The 20,672-nt window shown below is 41.1% G+C and overlaps 1 protein-coding gene and 1 pseudogene across 1 annotated transcript; both read right to left on the minus strand.

Annotated features, from left to right (window-relative positions):
- Positions 1–946: 946 nt before the first annotated feature.
- LOC118398593 (toll-like receptor 5) lies at positions 947–9,035 on the minus strand. Its single transcript, XM_035794097.1, has 2 exons — positions 8,908–9,035; positions 947–4,136 (listed from the first exon to the last, which is right to left on the minus strand). Exon 2 carries the CDS (start codon positions 4,130–4,132, stop codon positions 1,493–1,495), a length of 2,640 nt encoding a protein of 879 aa, XP_035649990.1. The 5' UTR covers positions 4,133–4,136; positions 8,908–9,035; the 3' UTR covers positions 947–1,492.
- A 10,442-nt stretch (positions 9,036–19,477) lies between these two features.
- Positions 19,478–20,396, minus strand: LOC118398601 (toll-like receptor 5; annotated as a pseudogene).
- Positions 20,397–20,672: the final 276 nt, after the last annotated feature.

A 20,672-nucleotide genomic window follows, 5' to 3' on the forward strand; every position in this document is an offset into this window, starting at 1 on the left:
GGGCAGCGTTTATTACATTTTCCTGTGAGGGGAATCTGACCAGTGTGTGCCTCTTCCAATAATACTACGGATCCCTGAAATAACTAAAACGGAGACCTGTAGTTTATTTACTTGGGAAATATTTGTTAATCTTCTCAATTTGAGCTCTAAGGTTCTTGCAAATTGAGTATTTGACGAAGCATAATACAATTGTAGGATCTTAAATTTGATCACTCTTGTTGCTGAGAATTTTCCTGCAGATGAACTTTACAATTTACATAAATTCACGAAAAAATATGAACAGTATTGCACTTTTAATGTAACCTAGTTTTGCCCAGCTAACTAATGGCCTAACCACCGATTAAGCAACATTATGGACTAAACATTCAAATATTGTAGATGCAGCTTTATTTTGCTGTGACAATATAGGTCAAATTAAGATCCTACACCTGAACAGAAGCACATTCCTCTCATGATGTGGTTTAAGTTAGTTTTTGTAGAACCGCACTGTGCTTTCTATCTTCTCATAGTTATAAGAGAAATCACAGGATCATTAAGGTTTCCACTTTTACATGATCTCCATCAGAGATCCATTCCTGTTACTGAAACATGGTATAGTACTTTAAGAGTTTTAAATGAAAATACGAGATAGTTCGAAAACTGAAAGAGTTGTTATATGGTAGGCCTAGTTTATATGTACATTCAAAAACCTTTCCAATAACAGTAGATGTCTAAATGTGTGCTGTGTAAATTAACACAGGTCAGGCAGGGTTTCCATAAAGGAATCTTAAACACTCCCACTGGGCACACAGTGGTTGAATCAACGTTGTTTCCACGTAATTTCAATGAAATTACGCTGAACCAACGTGGAATAGAATAGACAGACTATATTGAGGAAGTAGGGAGGAGATAAGATTCAGTGATTTTTCTTTAAATCCTCAGAAAAAGTTCACAATTATTATTCAAATTTAGTAGAGAAATTGGAATGTTTTATTAAAAAGTAGCAAAATCCTTAGATTAGTTATATTACAACGTGTAAATGTAAACCACGACAAATTTGCATTGTACACACTGCAAAACACAATAATCATAGATGGCGCCGACAGACATGGCAGCTCTGCTTCTAGATCCAAAGCAATTTCGCAGTATTTTGATTTGTGTGTTATTTCTTTCATTAAAAAAATGAACTTTTAAAAAAATAGAAGCATTTCACTACACCTGCAATAACATCTGCTAAATATGTGTATGTGACCAATAAAATGTGATTTGATTTATACAGAAGGTAACATTTCACAGTTCCAATATTAGTGAATAAAGGTTGAGTGCCACCTAGTGGTCAAAAGCAAGCCATGCCAAAATACAGAGGACCCTCTCCATTTTGCCTGTAATCAATATGGTAAAAGTTCTTAATGCTATACGGACAAAATAAAAATGACTGATGTAAGAATTCACAATACAGTTAAATAAGATATTCGCTAAAGCATACAGGCTGTGGAAAAATGAGTCAACAACATTAAGTTCCAACTGTCATATTTACAAGTGTGATATCCCCATTGTTATCTTTGGAGGTGTTCTTTTTGTCCTTAAGAATCTTGGACATGAGCTTCTCATAGAACCATTGAATATCCTGTGTGTCCTCTGGCCACTGCAGGTACTCCCTCTTCCGGGCAAAGGTCCTAATGCATTCATGTTTCATCAGTCTGTAATGGGGGACATTCCCCACGACCACCATGATGAGAACATCTCTGAGCTCCTCCAGCATCCTGCTCTGAGCCAGTGTAAAGGCCTCCAGGCACCAGCCGTCCTTGAGGAACTCTTTAGAGACGATACAAACTGTCTTCCTGCTCCCCCATATGGCGTCCCTGATATTGAACAGGTGATCTTCACCTGGGATGAAGTCTCTGACCTCGAAGCAGCAGCGGAGGACGTTTCGCTCCGCGAACTGAGAGTCTAGTCGGTTCAACAGGGCGGTTTCTACCCACTTGTAGTCGTTGTTGCTGAAGCATAAGTAAGCGTCGTACCGAGGCCCATCAGCAGAAGGATCCCTCCTAGGGCCCTCAAGGATCCTGGCAGTCAACTTTTTGTAAACTTTGAAGAGGAATCCACGGAGACGAGCGAAAACGATTGATCCAACCATGATCAGGATGATGAGCGCTGTGCAGCCGATGAAGAGCGAGAGCCTCAGCTCCTGAACCAGCCTCTCGTCATCCTCCTCACACGATATGACTGAGCTGAAATTCAACAGGCTGATGCCATGGAGATCTGAAGGAAACTCACAGCTGAATTCATTCACGCCAGGGTCAGGAAAAGTCACGTTAGTCCCTTTCAGCCACGTCAGAAAGTCCTCCAGACCGCAGTCACAGTGGAATTGATTCCTATACAGGTTGATCCAGCTGAGAGAATGGAAAGCTTCTGGATCAGGAGAGGCCAGGAAATTGTAAGAGAGGTCAACTGTTTTGAGACTCTCTGGAAAAATGTCTGGTTTGAGGTATGTGAGTGAGTTGAAGTGAAGATCCATCTCTTCCAGAGAGATGAGGCCTTTAAATATACCATCTGGGAGAGCCTGCAGGGAGTTAAAGCTTAAATCCAGACTTAAAAGCTTGCCAAGATGTTGAAATACATGCATACACTCTCCCCGTGCCCATATCATCTGCAAGGCGATGTTCCTTAGCTCAAGCAGCTTCAGAGAGTTCACAGCTGGCACTGAAATATTATTGTTAAGGGTGCACCACTTTATGAAGTTGTTACCATACCAGAGAAACTCAATATGCATTAATTTAGCTAAGACTGTGTATACATCCTCTAAATTAGTTAACCTGTTGTTTTGAACATTAAGTATGATCGTATTAGGAGCAAAGACAGAGAGGCCATCTAAGGATGTAATCTTATTATCAGCCAAACGAAGAAGTTGGATGTTTGGTAGTGGTGCAAGAGAACCATATGTACCTAGTTCCCGAATAGAGTTTCCTGTAAGATCCAGAACTTGTAGGTTTGGAAGTCCTTTAAATGCCTGATATCCCAATGCACCAATATGGTTGTAAGATAAATCTAGTTCTAAAATATTGGGTAGATTGTCAAACGTGTAAGAATAGATTTCCCCTATAAGATTGTGTGACAGGTTGAGCTTTTGTACATTTTGAAGACCAAAAAACGCCTCCCTGTCAATCTGGTTAATTTTGTTTTGGGCTATTGTTATGCCCTCTACCTCTCTCAGCGGACTGAATACTGCATATTGCAATGTAAATATAAAGCATTTGGACAAATCTAGAATCTTGACACTACTACTCTTGAGGCCCTCAAATGTTTGCCTGTCTGGGTCTTTCACATTGCTGAAACCAAAGGATTTCCCCATGGTGCTGTGTTCCAGAATAAGATGGTGGATTTTGGTCCCTTGGATTGCATTGAAAAACAGTTTTGCCTTGTCCACATCGAATCCATTGGAAGATAAGTCAAGTGTCTCCATGGACATGTTCCGAAAAGGATTTCCACATCGTTTCCAGTCAAAGCCATACTGAGTCATGCTACTTAGATAGAGGCTGTTCAACTTGAGGAGCCGAAAGTGTTTGCCTTGAAAGCCAAGCAAATCTTCCTCACATATGCTTTCCATCCGGTTTAAGGAAACGTTTAGCTCTTGGAAATCTGTCATGTTCACAAAGAATAGAGCAGGTTGGATTCTTTTCACCTGGTTACCATACAGATCTAGTGTTTCCAAGGAAACCAGGGGCTTGAGATAGTCACCCTGTAAAATAGATTCAGTCAGGTCACACCTATACAGAGAGAGAGCTCTCAGGTTGGATAGTCCCACAAACGCATCTGGCTCAATTTGTAAACCTGTGTTATACCCTAAATAAAGCACTGCCAAGTTTTCCAGCCTTTGAAAGGTGTTTGTTCTTATAATAAGTCCATTCACTTGTTGCCAACTGAGGTCCAGTTCCTTTAACCCTTCAAGCCCAGAGAAGGATGTCTCATTGATCTCACTGATGTAGTTATCCCTCATATACAAAATGGTAATGTATGGAGGCAGCGCAGGAACCTGATATAGAGACTGGCTGGTGCAAGCTGCTATAGAGCCATATATTGGGCATTTTGGGTTGCATTTCACCACCTGCAGGTATTCTCCAAAGATAGCCAGCAGTATAAGATTCCTCATCATCCCCCTGGCAAAAAGTAGAAAATAATGCAAATTATTTAAAAGGATTGCTATTCCATCACAGGGCTACAGTACATCAATTAATTGGATGTACAGTAAGAGTCAAGTTTGGACACACCTACTCATTCAAGGGTTTTTTCTTTATTTTTACTATTTTATACATTGTAGAATAATAGTGACGACATCAAAACTATGAAATAACACACATGGAATCATGTAAACTCAGCAAAAAAAAAGAAACGTCCCTTTTTTAGGACCGTCTTTCAAAGACAATTCCTAAAAATCCAAATAACTTCACAGATCTTCATTGTAAAGGGTTTAAACACTGTTCCCATGCTTGTTTAATGAACCACAAACAATTAATGAACATGCACCTGTGGAAGGGTTGTTAAGACACAAACAGCTTACAGACGGTAGGAAATTAAGGTCACAGTTATGAAAACATAGGACACTAAAGAGGCCTTTCTACTGACTCTGAAAAACACCAAAAGAAAAATGCCCAGGGTCCCTGCTCATCTGCGTGAACGCGCCTTAGGCATGCTGTAAGGAGGCATGAGGACTGCAGATGTGGCCAGGGCAATACATTGCAATGTCCGTACTGTGAGACGCCTAAGACAGCGCTACAGGAAGACAGGACGGACAGCTGATCGTCCTCGCAGACAACATATAACACCACCTGCACAGGATCGGTACATCCGAACATCACACCTGCGGGACAGGTACAGGATGGCAACAACTGTCCTAGTTACACCAGGTACGCACAATCCCTCCATCAGTGCTCAGACTGTCCGCAATAGGCTGGACTGAGGGCTTGTAGGCCTGTTGTAATGCAGGCCCTCACCAGACATCACCCGCAACAATGTCACCTATGGGCACAAATCCACCATCGCTGGACCAGACAGGACTGACAAAAAGTGCTCTTCACTGACGAGTCGCGGTTTTGTCTCACCGGGGGTGATGGTCGGATTCGCGTTTATCGTCGAAGGAATGAGCGTTACACTGAAGCCTGTACTCTGGAGCGGGATCAATTTGGAGGTGGAGGGTCCGTCATGGTCTGGGGCGGTGTGTCACAGCATCATCGGACTGAGCTTGTTGTCATTGCCGACAATCTCAACTCTGTGCGTTACAGGGAAGACATCCTCCTCCCTCATGTTGTACCCTTCCTGCAGGCTCATCCTGATATGACCCTCCAGCATGACAATGCCATCAGCCATACTGCTCGTTCTGTGAGTGATTTCCTGCAAGACAGGAATGTCAATGTTCTGCCATGGCCAGCGAAGAGCTCAGATCTCAATCCCATTGAGCACATCTGGGACCTGTTGGATCGGAGGGTGAGGGCTAGGGCCATTCCCCCCAGAAATGTCTGGGAACTTGCAGGTGCCTTGGTGGAACAGTGGGGTAACATCTCACAGCAAGAACTGGCAAATCTTGTGCAGTCCATGAGGAGGAGATGCACTGCAGTACTTAACGCAGCTGGTGGCCACACCAGATACTGACTGTTACTTTTGATTTCGACCCCCCCTTTGTTCAGGGACATATTATTCCATTTCTGCTAGTCACATGTCTGTGGAACTTGCTCAGTTTACGTCTCAGTTGTTGAATCTTGTTATGTTCATACAAATATTTACACATGTTAAGTTTGCTGAAAATAAACGTAGTTGACAGTGAGGACGTTTCTTTTTTTGCTGAGTTTACAGTATTACAGTAATCAATAAAGTGTTAAACAAATCAAAATATATTTTATATTCTTCAAAGTAGCCACCCTTTGCCTTGATGACAGCTTTGTACACTCTAGGCATTCTCTCAACCATCTTCAGCTGGAGTGCTTTTCCAACAGTCTGGAAGGAGTTCCCACATATGCTGAGCACTTGTTGGCTGCTTTTCCTTCACTCTGCAATCCAACTCATCCCAAACCATCTCAAATGGGTTGTGGTTGGGTGATCGTGGTGGCCAGGTCATCTGATGCAGCACCATCACTCTCCTTCTTGGTCAAATAGCCCATACACAGCCTGGAGGTGTGTTTTGTGTCATTGTCCTGTTGAAATACAAATTATAGTTCCACTAAGCGCAAACCAGATGGGATGGCGTATCGGTTAATTGTGCCTTGAATTCTAAATAAATCACAGACAGTGTGACCAAGCAAAGCACCCCAACCTCCTCTTCCATGCTTCACGGTGGGAACCACACGTAGAGCTCATCCGTTCACCTACTCTGCCTCTCACAAAGATACGGCGGTTGGACTCAAAAATCTCAAATTTGGACTCATCAGACCATGGGACAGATTTCACCGGTCTAATGTCCATTGCTTGTGATTCTTGGCCCAATCAGCTTTCTTCTTATTATTGGTGTCCTTTAGTAGTGGTTTCTTTGCAGCAATTCAAACATAAAGGCCTACTTCACACAGTCTCCTCTGAACAGTTGATGTTGATATGTGTCTGTTACTTGAAGTCGGTGAAGCATTTATTTGGACTGCAATTTCTGAGGCTGCACTCACAAAGAAACTTTCAAAGTTCTTGACATTTTCCGGATTGACTGAACATCATGCCTTAAAGTAATGATGGACTGTCGTTTCTCTTTGCTTATTTGAGCTGTTCTTTCCATAATAGGGACTTTTTACCAAATAGGGCTATCTTCTGTATACCACCCCTACCTTGTCACAACACAACTGATTGGCTCAAAACGCATTAAAGAAAGAAATTCCACAAATTAACTTAAGGCATACCTGTTAATTGAAATGCATTCCAGGTGACTACCTCATGAAGCTGGTTGAGAGAATGTGACAAAGCTGTCAAAGACAAAGGCAAAGGGTGGCTACTTTGAAGAATATAAAATATATTTTTATTTGTTTAACACTTTTTTTGGTTACTACATGACTCCATATGTGTTATTTCATAGTTTTCATGTCTTCACTATTATTTCACAATGAAGAAAATAGTTTAAAAAATTAAAAAATTCCTTGAATGAGTATGTGTGTCCAAACTTTTGTCTGGTACTATATCTCTCAGACTTGGAGTATCCCCTTCAGGTGAGACATCCCTTGGCTATAGAGAATTCACATGTATCTATCTGTTTGCACTGAAAGGTCCATAGTCCATTGGTTCTGTCCCAACCTGATAATGAAAATCCCATATGTGTGTGCTGAGTACACAGCCTTACTCTGTAGTCACAATGCTCACATAGGGCTGTTTGTATTATATGAATGAATCACTTCTATCCTCAAGTGTGTACACCAATCCCACTGTGCTGGTTGAATCAATAAACATTGTTTCCATGTAATTTCAACCAAAATAATAAATGTGATGACATTGAATCTACTTGGAAAACTGATTGGATTTGCAAAAAGCCATCAATATAAGAGCATTTGATATTTTTTCACTCAACTTAACCTAATTCCAATGACATGGTGATATTTTTCGTTGATTTCACATTGAATTCACATTAGGTGACAATGTAAATGTAAAGGAAAAATAGACGTTGAACTGATGTCTCTACCCAATGAGATGAGAGCATTGGGCAATTTAATTAGGGCCTCGATTTTTCTGATGTGGCAGAACTCTTATCATGTAAGCAGAAAGGTGTATCCTGCCACTTTTTCGGTAAACAGCTGAGCAGTGGTGTAAAGTACTTACGTTTCTGGGGGTATCTGTGATTTACTTTATTTTTATAGGAAAGTATATAAAATAAATGTACATTTTACTCCATACATATTCCCTGACACCCAAAAGTACTTGTTACATTTTGCCAGGAAAATGGTCCAATTCACACACTTATCAAGAGAACATCACTGGTCCTCCCTACTGCCTCTGATCTGGCGGACTCACTAAGCACATGCTTCATTTGTAAATGATGTCTGAGTGTTGGAGTGTGGCCCTGGCTATCTGTCAATTTAAATAAACAAAACAATTGTAGTGTCTGGTTTTATATATACTTTTACTTTTGATACTTAATAAGTATAACTAAAACCAAATAATTTTAGACTTCTACTTTAGTAATATTTTACTGGGTGACTCAGTTTTACTTTAGTCATTTTATATTAACGTATCTTTACTTTTACTCAAGTATGACAATTGAGTACTTCTTCCACCACTGCAGCAGAGTGATGGGGTTCGAAAACTGTAACCACTGATGGAACAAGGACTGACCATCCAATGGAACAAGGACTGATCATTCGAGAGTTTTGAAGCTCTACAGTTTTAGTTTACAATTACATTGTTTGCAAACAATTGAGTTAAACAAGCTTACATGTTGGGTTATGGTGGGGTTAGTTAGACATAAACTCGTGAGGCAGGTATTCATTATATTTTTCAAGAATCAGAAAATGGATGTAGGCCTACCAATCCCAGATTCTCCCTTTAAAATGTCCTTCTCTAGAGGGTGCAATTCTGGGACATTTTATAAAGTTTTATAAAGAACTGTGTTAATTAGACTCCAAGATGACAGCAATTGTTCAAAGGTGGTGCGTCAATGCGTCAAGTTGTCTTTGCAATGTAACCATTCACGTCTATAATTTACGGTCTAATTTATTATAGTCAACATACGACACCCCAAAACAAGTCTGGGTCCCAGTCTTTTTAGCTAACATTCCACAATTGACACTTGTGTTGGCCCAATAAGAAGTGGAACGTTAACTAAAAATACTGGTAATAGCTGAACTGAGAGGGCAAACAGGCTACCATTTTTTTTTCTTCTTCTGATATTTATCAACTATTGGCCGACACAATAATGCAATTATTAAAGTAGGCCTAAACAGTAAGTTAAAGGTAAAAGTTGTGATTTACCTGAAGTCATGCGCGCGCTGATAAGCTAAATATGCGTCGAGCTGGTGAGTATGTTTATGGGATAGGTTACACCCCTCTCAGATGAAGTCAAGTACTGAGCGCGTTCGTTTAGCATGGCCCGGTGCCCCGTGTGATGAACGAATCCCACTACTGTTTTTCATAAATTCCTCGCCAGAAACGGGGAGGATCGAACTACAGACATCATCTCTAAGCCCCCCGCTATACTGCCACCTACTGGTGGGAATAGTTTATAGAGATATATCATCTCTCAGGCCCATAATCTCTCAGGCCCCTCTCCAACACCAGGGGCCTCATTTATAAACGTTGTTCATGCACATAATCTGCCCCCAAAACATTCGTGCACTGGTTTTCACACAAAAGTTGGAGTCTGTAAAAGCTGAACATGACGTGAGAATGTACGTATCCTCCCGCAAACTTTAGACCCTGCATATGCACAACAGTTTCTAGTGGTTGAACTATTGCATTGCAAGAAGGCAAAAGCAGCCTATTGCCAGCCTTGTGCAAATGGGAAATATATGATGACACTTATTCATAACAAAAGAACAGCTAGCTAAACATAATAACAAGACCCAATCATTTGCAGTTAGCGAGAAGAGCAAAAATCTCTTTATTTTATGGTTGTATTTTAAAAATAATACTATAATACTATTTCCTATGATGTATTTCATTTCCATCGTCATTGCAGAATAAATTCCTCACTGATTGTTTCATATGAGCTAAATAGCCAACAACAAGTTAGGAAGGCCATTTGTCCCATCTCTCATTTAATTGGACCCACTTCACAGTAGTAAATTGATAAGTTATTTCAAGTATTTTGCTCTATTTGACTCGGTCCGAAGTGCAGTTAATGGTAGAACAGATGGTTCACCTTTTCCAATTACTTTTGAAGGCTACGTTTAAATACTATAATGTCACATTTCTCGAGTAGACAATATTTCATTTATAAACATAGATAAATATAGTAGATAAAGTGTAATCAGAAAGTATTCAGACCCATTCCCTTTTTCCACATTTTGTTACTTCACAGTCTTATTCTAAAATGGATTAAGTTATTTCTCCCCCCTCATCAATATACACACAATACCCCATAATGACAAAGGAGCAAACAGGTTTTTAGAACTGTTTGCAAATGTAATAAAAATAAAAAACAGAAATACCTTATTTACATAAGTATTCAGACACTTTGCTATGTATTGCATAGCACACTGTATTACTTATGCAACTAATATAAGGACAGGACATGAGATGGGAGTAGAAATTAACATGGGCATTGTTTATGGCGTTTCACAGGAAGAACATTCCAAGCATTTCAACATAGGGGGGTTTACAGGTGCCCTAAAGGGACAAAACTAGAATATCAATACCCAACATATTCCTCCCCCTTTACTTTTGATGACTCGTAAGAAAAAAGTAAATATTCCTGTTTTGCATATTGTTTTCTTTTTAACATAAATTATCTTAATGTAAATAAATGAACTTTTCAGAATAAAATTTTATGAACTAGGGAAAGAGGGTAGACTGCCTCAGTTCCCAGATTTAACCCTGGGGTGTATTCTGCCCCAATGTCGGAGGTTAGTCTGAACTAAATAGTCAACCTGTCAGGGGGTCGTCTTTCTCTTGCAGGGTGATGACGACGTACAGGTGAGTCTACAGTCACTTTGTCTCTGAGTCTGAGTGGTGATGGTGTATGCCCAGACTGGGGTGTAACAGTACCCTGAGTAGGCACTCTGGCTGGTTCAGTTGAGTCTGGAGCACTTTCCACATTTGTATGTTGCTGCAGTGGATGTTCAGGTGATGGCTCGTAGTCATGGTAGGTCAGTAGCTGATCTCAGTTTGGTCACTGGCAACAGTTGATCCACGTATCTCCTCCAGATGATGTTTCCCGGTGTGTCAACTGTGTAGGACACAGGCCCTGTTTGTGCAACCACTGTGGCTGGTATCCACTTTGTAAGCTTATTAAATATCAGTGATACTATCAAGAGCCATGTACGGTTTCCTTTTTCTTTCATCTGGTATCCAGTTTGGACCTTTGCAGTAGTTCCGAGCAAGAACTCTCCATCTATGAAGCTTCTGTCTTTGCTCCATCTCTCTCCCTGTGCTCTCGGTTGTGTCTGTACAACCTGTTTAGTCCATGGAGCTCTCAGGAGGTCGAGTCGTGTGCGAAGCTGTCTGTGTTTCTGTAGGTTAACAGGAAGGTGTATAGGCGCCTATTGAGGGAGCCCTTCCCTTGTGATGATTTTAAAGCTTGCTTCATCGTTTGGACAAACCGTTCAGCGAGGCCGTTCGTTGCAGGGTGATACAGCACTGACTTGATGTGCGGAATTCCCTTTGCTTCCATGAATGACCGGAACTCTTCAGACACCAGTTGGGGGCCATTATCGCTAACGAGTTGTGTTGGCAAGCCGAAGCGACTGAAGATTGACCATAGCTTTTCGATGGTTCTCTCCACTGAGGTGCTCTTCATCACTATGACCTCAGGCCATTTGCTGTGTGCGTCAAGTACGACTAAGAACATTACAATCCTCCAGTGGGCCTGCATAGTCTATGTGGACTCGCTGCCAAGGCGCCTCTGGGAAGTCCCATGGGTGTAGTGGTGCCAGCTGAGGCATGTTCCTCATCTTTTGACATGCAGAACATGACTTGACCTTGTCTTCGATAGCTGCGTCCAAACCTGGCCACCAAAAGTAGCTGCGCGCAATCTCCTTCATTCGTACCATGCCACAGTGCCCTGAATGGAGTTCTTCAAGCACCTGCCTTCTCAGTGGCGGTGGTATGATGACTCGAAAAACAGATGTAACTGGGGTGTTCGTCACTTCCTTGAAGTAGAAGATTTCAGCCTGGGAGTGCTCAGTGTGTGCGACAGGTAAGGGAAGCCTTGAGAGGCTGTCTGCATTGCAGTGCTGCTCAGACCTTCTGTACTTGATATCGTACTGGTGAGCAGATAACAATCATGCCCATCGCTGCATGAGGCTGGCGGCAAGTGACGGAATGCTGGTGTGGGGACCAAAGATGGAGGTGAGGGGTCTATGGTTCATCAGCAGTGTGAATCGTCGGCCAAACAGAAACTGATGAAATTTCTTAACTCCAAGCACAATGGCTAGTGCTTCACGTTCTATCTATGCATACTTGCTCTCAGCTTTACTTATGGTCCGTGATGTGAAAGCAATTGGCCTTTCTTCACCTGATGGAATGATGTGTGAGACAACCGCACCAACGCCATAAGGCGATGCATCACATGCCAACTGTAATGGCAGGTTGGGGTTGAAGTGGGTTAGGGCCTCTGACTGAGCTAAGGCTGTTTTCACTTTCTTTAAGGCCTCCTCACATCTGTCTGTCCACTTCCACTGTTTGGTTTTGTTCAAAAGTTCATGCAGTGGCTTTAACATGTTAGCTAGGTTTGGCACAAACTTTGCGTAGTATGTCAGTAGTCCTAAGAATGATCTCAGCTGACTCACATTCTGTGGGGACGGAGCTTCAGCAACGGCCTTCACCTTCGATGGCGCCATGTGGAGCCTTGAATTGTCGATGACGTGGCCCAGGTACTCAACAGAGGATCGGAAAAACTTGCATTTGTCCTTCTGGACCCTCAAACCGTACTCCTCCAATCTCTGTAGTGTAGCGTTCAGGTTTCTCAGGTGATCCTGCTCGTCGTTGCCGGTGATGAGTAGATCACCGAGGTAACATTGGACCCCGGTGAGCCCGCTCAGTATCTGGTCCATAGCTCTCTGAAACAAGGCCGGAGCTGAGGTGATTCCAAAAGGAAGCCTCCGGTACCTGTACAGTCCTTTGTGAGTCACTATGGTCAACAGTTCTTGTGACTCTTGGTCCACATGCATCTGTAGATAGACTTATGTCAGGCCTATCTTACTGATTTTTTGTCCTCCAGCTAAACCAGAGAAAAGGTCGCCAATGAGGGGTAGTGGATATTTTTCAGCAGTCAAGACTGTGTTAATTGTGACTGAAATCACCACAGAGTGAGCCATTTTTGTTAATGACTGGAACAACAGGTGTAGCCCATTCAAAAACATTCACTGGATTCAATACTCCACTCTCGACTAGTCTGTTTAGCTCAATTTCAACTTTTGGTTTTATGGCGTATGGGACAGGTCTAGCTTTGAAGCATTTTGGCTTGCTGTCTGTCTGGTTTCATGGTCAGTTTAACTGTTATGTCCTTCATACTGCCAAGTTCTCCTTTGAACACATCCGTCTTTCCTCAATATCCCTTGTACGTTTGTGTTCTCTTTTGCAGCCATGTGAATTTCCTGCCAGTTTAGTTTAATCTTCTCCAGCCATGTGCGTCCTAGCAATGCTGGATGGTTGCCTTTCACATTGTAGAGTGCTAGCTTTGCCTTCTGTTTGTTGAGCTCCACTGTAACAATTATGCTTCCTCTCACTGGAACAATCTCTCCGGTGTATGTTTTCAGCATCATCTTTCTGGGCTGTAGTGTGAGGTGATGTAGTTTCTCCTTGTATACAGCCTCAGACAGCAAAGATATGGTTGCTCCAGTGTCCACTTGCATCCGTACTGCGTTTCCATCCAGTAGCGATGTCACCCAGTATCCATATCCATTGTCTGAAATGGACAAAACATGCAAAGATTCTTCCCCTTCAGACAGGGTATCACACATCCTCGGTGTGCTCCATTTTATGAACTTTCTTTTTGTACTCTCCTGAAGTCGCTTTTCCTTTGTTCAGTACTTTTGTTTGATTGTTTCTTTTTGTTTTTACATGCACAATTGATGTGACCATTTTTTCCACAACTTCTGCAGTCTGTCTTTGCACCAACGCTCCTCTGCTTGGTGACCTGGTTTCCCACAGCGATAGCATGGCTTGCCACCTCCTGCCTTGTTTTTTAAACTCCGTAGACACCTTATGCACTTAGCTGTTGTGCGTCTTTATTTGCCATTTCCATTGACGTACTCACTTCTATTGCTCTCTGCAATGTTAAGTTACTCTCTGCAATGTTAAGTTACTCTCAGTCAAAAGGCGTTTCTGAATTGCCTCGCTGTGCATGCCACACACTAACCTATCAAGTATAATGTCACTCATTGATCGCCCAAATTCAGTGTTCAGATAACTGTTTCAATACAGCCACAAGCTGTGAGATTGATTGCCCCTCCTCTTGATTTCTCTTATGACACCTGAATCTCTCTGCCCATTATCAGTGGTTTGTGAGAATAATGTCCTTTTAAGGTAGCCACAATTTCATCATATGATTTATCACCAGGATTTTCAGGCATTACTAGGCTGCGCAGTAGATTTAATGTTTTTCCTCCCATAACAGTCACAAATGTTGGCACAACGACTTCTGCTTTAATTCCATTTGCCAACACAAAGTACTCAAAACGTTCTGTGTAAGAACTCCATTGTTCCACAGATTCATCCAAATGTTCCTATATTTCCAACCAATGCAGGCATTTTCGGTTTATTTTTATTTCTCACACTTTTCAGACGGTCTCTTACTCCCAGACCCATTTATTTATTTGAACTCACGCTGACTTCACTTTCTCCTGCAGCGGAACTCTTCCTATCCCTCGAGGGTCTCGTTGCTGTGACATCAAAAGCTAGCTAGCATCACTCGACTGGCTAGCTCCACGTTTTGTCTGCGTCTTTCTACAGCGGAATTTATTTATTTTTTTAACTCAGACTTTCTGCCGAAGATAATGAGCATAAACGTGAGAACGTTTCTTCCTCGTCGCCAGTTTTGTTGTATAGTACACTGTATTACTTATACAACTAATATAAGGACAGGATATGAGACGCGAGTAGAAATTAACGTGGGCATTTATTAATGCGTTTCACATGAAGAACATTCCTTTAACTAATAATGACAGGCAAAATTAATAATCAATCAATGTATCACTTTTATTAAAAACGTATTATAATAAGGTGGCTGGTCACCCCAGCCACGCAGGTGAGAAGGAGTGAGAGCCTCCTGTACACAGATTACAGGAGCTTTTACATAGTCAAGCTACCCCATGCAAGCATCTGCAAAACATGTCACCCTATGTATGTGTGTGTGAGGAGAGATAACTGGGTGAAAAGGTTGCCTCAGTCTGTTGCAACTGAGTGAGGACAACAAGGGCCAGAATGACAGGAAGTCACTCCTGACATACTTCCTCTAACAGTTGCTCAACGGATCCCCCAAGTTGGGCAAGCAAGCTCCTTTTACTTTCCGCCCAGATGACGTATGGTCATACTCGTCTCACACACACACAAAACATTAATCTTTCTCCCAGCAACAGGCTCCAAACAGAACAACAGCTCTATCACTGGTGTGAAGAATATAACACTTTGCCCTGTCTCCAGTTAAGCTAAGAGGAACCAGTTCATTTCTGTCTTTCACATTCCCCCCTTATAAAACCCTTACAGAGTTAAAATATTTTTTTAAACAATAAAATGAAATGAATAAAAGAGATAAAAACCCTTCTGGTGTTAGGCACTGCCATACATGGTAAATAAAAAAAAAAATCCAAATCATAATCAAAACCCAATGAATTATTTAATTAAAATTAAAATGCTTCAGTGATTCACATTTCTCCCAGTACTCAAAGTTAAAACCCCTCATTTTACCACACATTGACACTGCGAGAATGTAATTTATATTAATGTTGTAGAGTTAAAATGGTTATTCCATCAAACTTCAAATTATTAGAATAGTATACAACTCGGGACAGAACAACCAGGTTGAGGGTCAGTGGCCAAAGCCCGCGAACAGGAATATTCCAAGTTCAGACAGAAAGGGGGAAGTCAGATCGCTATGATAGCAGGAATTTTACTTTTGGTGTCTATTTTTAATTGTTGCGCTACTGGTGCTGCGTGTTGATGTTAGGTAGGCAGCTACAGTAACTGAATGATCTTAACATCTTCGGGTTTTGTTTCATTAAATGTATTTTATTTAATGGGGGTGCTTGTGTCACCTACTAACACCCTGGTACTACCAGTAGCTCCCTTTCTCCTCAGTCCGAGAAAACACAGAGAGAATGCTATGTGTTGCAGATTACTCCTTTGTAGAAGTCCATAACGTTAAATAAATAAAACATCCCATGGTTAATGCTGTAGATATTGTTATAAGGGAGTGTGAGACTATTGAAAAATGTAACCTTCAGAGTTTTATTGTTATTAATATAGTTTAGAGTGCTAAAAGTGCTGCTGTTGCTAGCTAGCATGCCTTTCTGTGATGCAGACGGGTTAGCTGAACTGCCGACTGGTGCTGGCTTTGCATTATGGGAGATGGAGTTTGGTCCTCTACGGTCTGAATGGAATAGAGGTGATTTCACATTGTAACTTGTTTATGTTGCAGTGTTTTTGTACATGAGTTGCTGTATTTTGGTACTGTCAACACTGAAAGCACCTAGCAATGTATTGGGGATGTGAGACAGGATATGTGTTTGACCTTCTGCTAAGGAGACAAATACTCTCAACTATTTGAATAAAAATAGAGTTTAAGTTACCTGTGATGAATGTTGAAAACAAAAACTGTAATTTCTATATGCAGGAAATCCTATTTTAATAATGGGCATGGTAAGAATTGACTCCCAAAGTGCGAGTCATAATTCCCATGACACCTAGCAAAATCTGAAAAGTGGTTCCTTCATTTCATTCATTTATTCCATTCATTCAATAGGATATTTTTTAGATTAACTTAAAATAAGGTTGTGTTTCGTGTAGGCTTACACCACCTTGCCAATTTTATAACTGTGTAGATATCCATAGGACAAGGTAACTGATTGGCCAAATATAAGCAAAGATATTTTTTTTTGTAGAGTGGATTTATGAAAATATTTTGACAAACGTTACCTTATCCTAGTGAGATTTACATTTACACGGGTATCAAAACGCCGAGGTGGTTTAAGCCTGCATGAAACACTGACCTTATTTGTTGTAGATCAAGGCATTCTCTATGGAAGACATGAACGGTAAAATAACGAAAGAACCCCTTTTCAAGTTCAGCCGCAGGTTATTACAGGAATTTTAACGTGTAGACTATTTCTCTCTAAACCATATACCTTTGACTATTACGAGCCTGCTGCTGCCTACCACCCCTCAGTCAGACTGCTCTATGAAATCATAGACTTAACTATAATAAACACACAGAAATACAAGTCTTAGTTCAAATCCGGAAACTATCATCTCGAAAACAAAACGCTTATTCCGTTATGTCATAATTACGTAAAATTCTGGCAAATTAGTTCGCAAAGAGCCAGGCGGCCCAAACTGTTGCAGAGACACTGGCTCTGTGTGCAATGAATGCTAGAGAAGTGACACAATTTCACCTGGTTAATATTACCTGCTAACCTGGATTTCTTTTAGCTAAATATGCAGGTTTAAAATATATACTTGTGTATTGATTTTAAGAACGGCATTGATGTTTATGGTTAATTACACATTGGAGCAACGACAGTCGTTGATTGATTGTTTTTTTATAAGATAAGTTTAATGCTAGCTAGCAACTTACCTTGGCTTACTGCATTCGCGTAACAGGCAGGCTCCTCGTGGAGTGCAATGTAATCAGGTCGTTAGAGCGTTGGACTAGTCAACTGTAAGGTTGCAAGATTGGATCCCCCGAGCTGACAAGGTAAAAATCTGTCGTTCTGCCCCTAAACGAGGCAGAATGTTCCGAGGCTGTCATTGAAAATAAGAATGTTCTTTTCCCTGGCTTCTGGTCAAGTGGGACGCAAGCGTCCCCTATACCATAAGAAGTTAACTGACTTGACTAGTTAAATAAATGTGTAAAAAAATATACATTTAAAAAAATATGCGCCCAAAAATACAGATTTCCGATTGTTATGAAAACTTGAAATCGGTCCTAATTAATCGGCGTTCCGATGAATCGGTCGACCTCTAACACAAACCCTTAAAAGCGCATTGCTTATTTAAAAAAATAATAATGTGTGGTTGGTTAGAGATATTTGCATGAGAGATCCTGTTATACTGAACTGGGCTTCACATGACCCAGATTGGATGGACTGTGTTCCCTGGTCTCTATACACCAAGCCAGTTCACAGTAGATTGACCACTCCGATCAATGGATTCCACCTCAGCTTGAACGGAAAGCATATCATTAGATTTGTTTTTAACTGAGGTCAAATATTTGCTATGGTTATGGGGCAGCGTTTATTACATTTTCCTGTGTGGGGAATCTGACCAGTGTGCGCCTCTTCCAATAATACTACGGATCCCTGAAATAACTGTAAAGCCTGACGTTAATTTCCTTGGTAAATATTTGTTCATCTTCTCAATTTGAGCTCTAAGGTTCCTGCAAATTGAGTATTTGACGAAGCATAATACAATTGTAGGATCTTAAATTTGATCACTCTTGTTGCTGAGAATTTTCCTGCACTGCAGAGAATCCAGATGAGCTTCGGAATGTACATAGATTCACAAAAAATATTAATAGTATTGGACTTTTAATGTAACCTAGTTTTGCCCAGCTAACTAATGGCCTAACCACCAATCAAGCAACATTATGGACTAAACATTCACCCAGTCCTCTGGGTTTCGCCTGCTAAATAAGTTCTGTTATACTCACAGACATGATTCAAACAGTTTTTAGAAACCTCAAAGTGTTTTCTATCCAAATCTACTAATAATATGCATATCTTATATTCTGGGGATGAGTAGCAGGCAGTTGAATTTGGGCATGCATTTCATCCGGATGTGAAAATACTGCCCCCTGTCACCAAGAAGTTAAGTTACAGTTTTTGTAGAACCGCATCTTCTCATACTTATACGAGAAAGGGTTTCCATAAAGGAGTCTTAAACACTCCCACTAGGCACACAGTGGTTGAATCAACGTTATTTCCACATCATGTCAATGAAATTACACTGAACCAACGTGGAATAGACATTGAACTGACATCTGTGCCCAGTGGGCTGTGACTTCTGAGAGAGGATGAGGTTATTCTCCGCTCCTCCTTACAGCAGGAAGTGTTACTCTACCTGGTGGCATACAGTTTTCATACATAGACTCTATATTGAGGAAGAAGGGAGGAGATACGATTCAGTCATTTTTTAAATCCTCAGAAAAAGTTCACAATTACTATTAGAGTAGTAGAGAAGTTGGAATGTTTTATTAAAAGTACCAAAATCCTTACATTAGTTATATTACAACGTGTAAATGTAAACCACGAGAACTTTGCATTGTACAAACTGCAAAACACAATAATCATAGATGGCGCCGACAGACATGGCAGCTCTGCTTCTAGCGCCAAAGCAATTTCGCAGTATTTTGTTTGGTGTTATTTCTGTCATAAAAAAATCATTAAAAGTACAAGCATTTTGCTACACCCGCAATAACACCTGATAAATATGTATGTGTATGTGACCAATAACATTTTATTTAAACAGAAGGTAACGTTTCACAGTTCCAATATTAGTGAATAAAGGTTGACTGCCAACTAGTGGTCAAAAACAAGCTATGCCAAAATACAGAGGACCCTCTCCATTTTGCTTGTATTCAACATGGTAAAAATTCTTAATGTTATACAGACAAAATAAAAATGACTGATGTACAAATTCACAGTACAGTTAAATAAGATTTTCACTTAAGCATACAGGCTGTGGAAAAATGAGTCAACAACATTAAGTTCCAACTGTCATATTTACAAGTGTGATATCCCCATTGTTATCTTTGGAGGTGTTCTTTTTGTCCTTAAGAATCTTGGACATAAGCTTCTCATAGAACCATTGAATATCCTGTGTGTCCTCCGGCCACTGCAGGTACATTCCCCACGACCACCATGATGAGAACATCTCTGAGCTCCTCCAGCATCCTGCTCTGAGCCAGGGTAAAGGCTTCCAGGCACCAGCCGTCCTTGAGGAACTCTTTAGAGACGATACAAACTGTCTTCCTGCTCCCCCATATGGCGTCCCTGATATTGAACAGGTGATCTTCACCTGGGATGAAGTCTCTGACCTCGAAGCAGCAGCGGAGGACGTTTCGCTCCGCAAAATGAGAGTCTAGTCGGTTCAACAGGGCGGTTTCTACACACTTGTAGTCGTTGTTGCTGAAGCATAAGTAAGTGCTTAGGGCCCTCAACGATCCTGGCGGTCAACTATTTGTAAACGTTGAAGAGGAATCGACGGAGACGAGCAAAAACGATTGATCCGAACTTGATCAGGACGATGAGCGCTGTGCAGCCGATGAAGAGCGAGAGCTTCAGCTCCTGAACCAGCCTCTTATCATCCTCCTTGCACGATTTGACTGAGCTGTAATTCAACAGGCTGATGCCATGGAGATCTGAAGGAAACTCACAACTGATTTCATTCATGTCAGGAAAAGTCACGTTTGTCCCTTTCAGCCATGTCAGAAAGGCCACATTCACAGTGGAATTGATTCCTATACAGGTTGATCCAGCTGAGAGAATGGAAAGCTTCTGGGTCAGGAGAGGCCAGGAAATTGTAAGAGAGGTCAACTGTTTTGAGACTGGAAAAATGTCTGGTTTGAGGTATGTGAGTGAGTTGAAGTGAAGATCCATCTCTTTCATAGAGATGAGTCCTTTAAATATACCATCTGGGAGAGCCTGCAGGGAATTAAAGCTTAAATCCAGTCTTAAAAGCTTGCCAAGATTTTCAAATACATGCATATACTCTCCCCGTTTCACTCAACTTTGAACATAAATCCAATGACATGGTGCCATTCTTCGTTGATTTCATGTTAGTTGACAACTCAACCAAATGTAAATCAAAAATAGACATCGAAATGATGTCTGTGCCCAGTGGGATGAGAGCATTGGGCAATT

This window comes from Oncorhynchus keta, chromosome 19 (assembly GCF_023373465.1).
Source record: "Oncorhynchus keta strain PuntledgeMale-10-30-2019 chromosome 19, Oket_V2, whole genome shotgun sequence".
Lineage (NCBI taxonomy): Eukaryota > Metazoa > Chordata > Actinopteri > Salmoniformes > Salmonidae > Oncorhynchus > Oncorhynchus keta.

Bases quoted from the DNA above. Each gene is read 5' to 3' on its own strand.
- LOC118398593 (XM_035794097.1), bottom strand. From the start codon at position 4,132: ATGATGAGGAATCTTATACTGCTGGCTATCTTTGGAGAATACCTGCAG.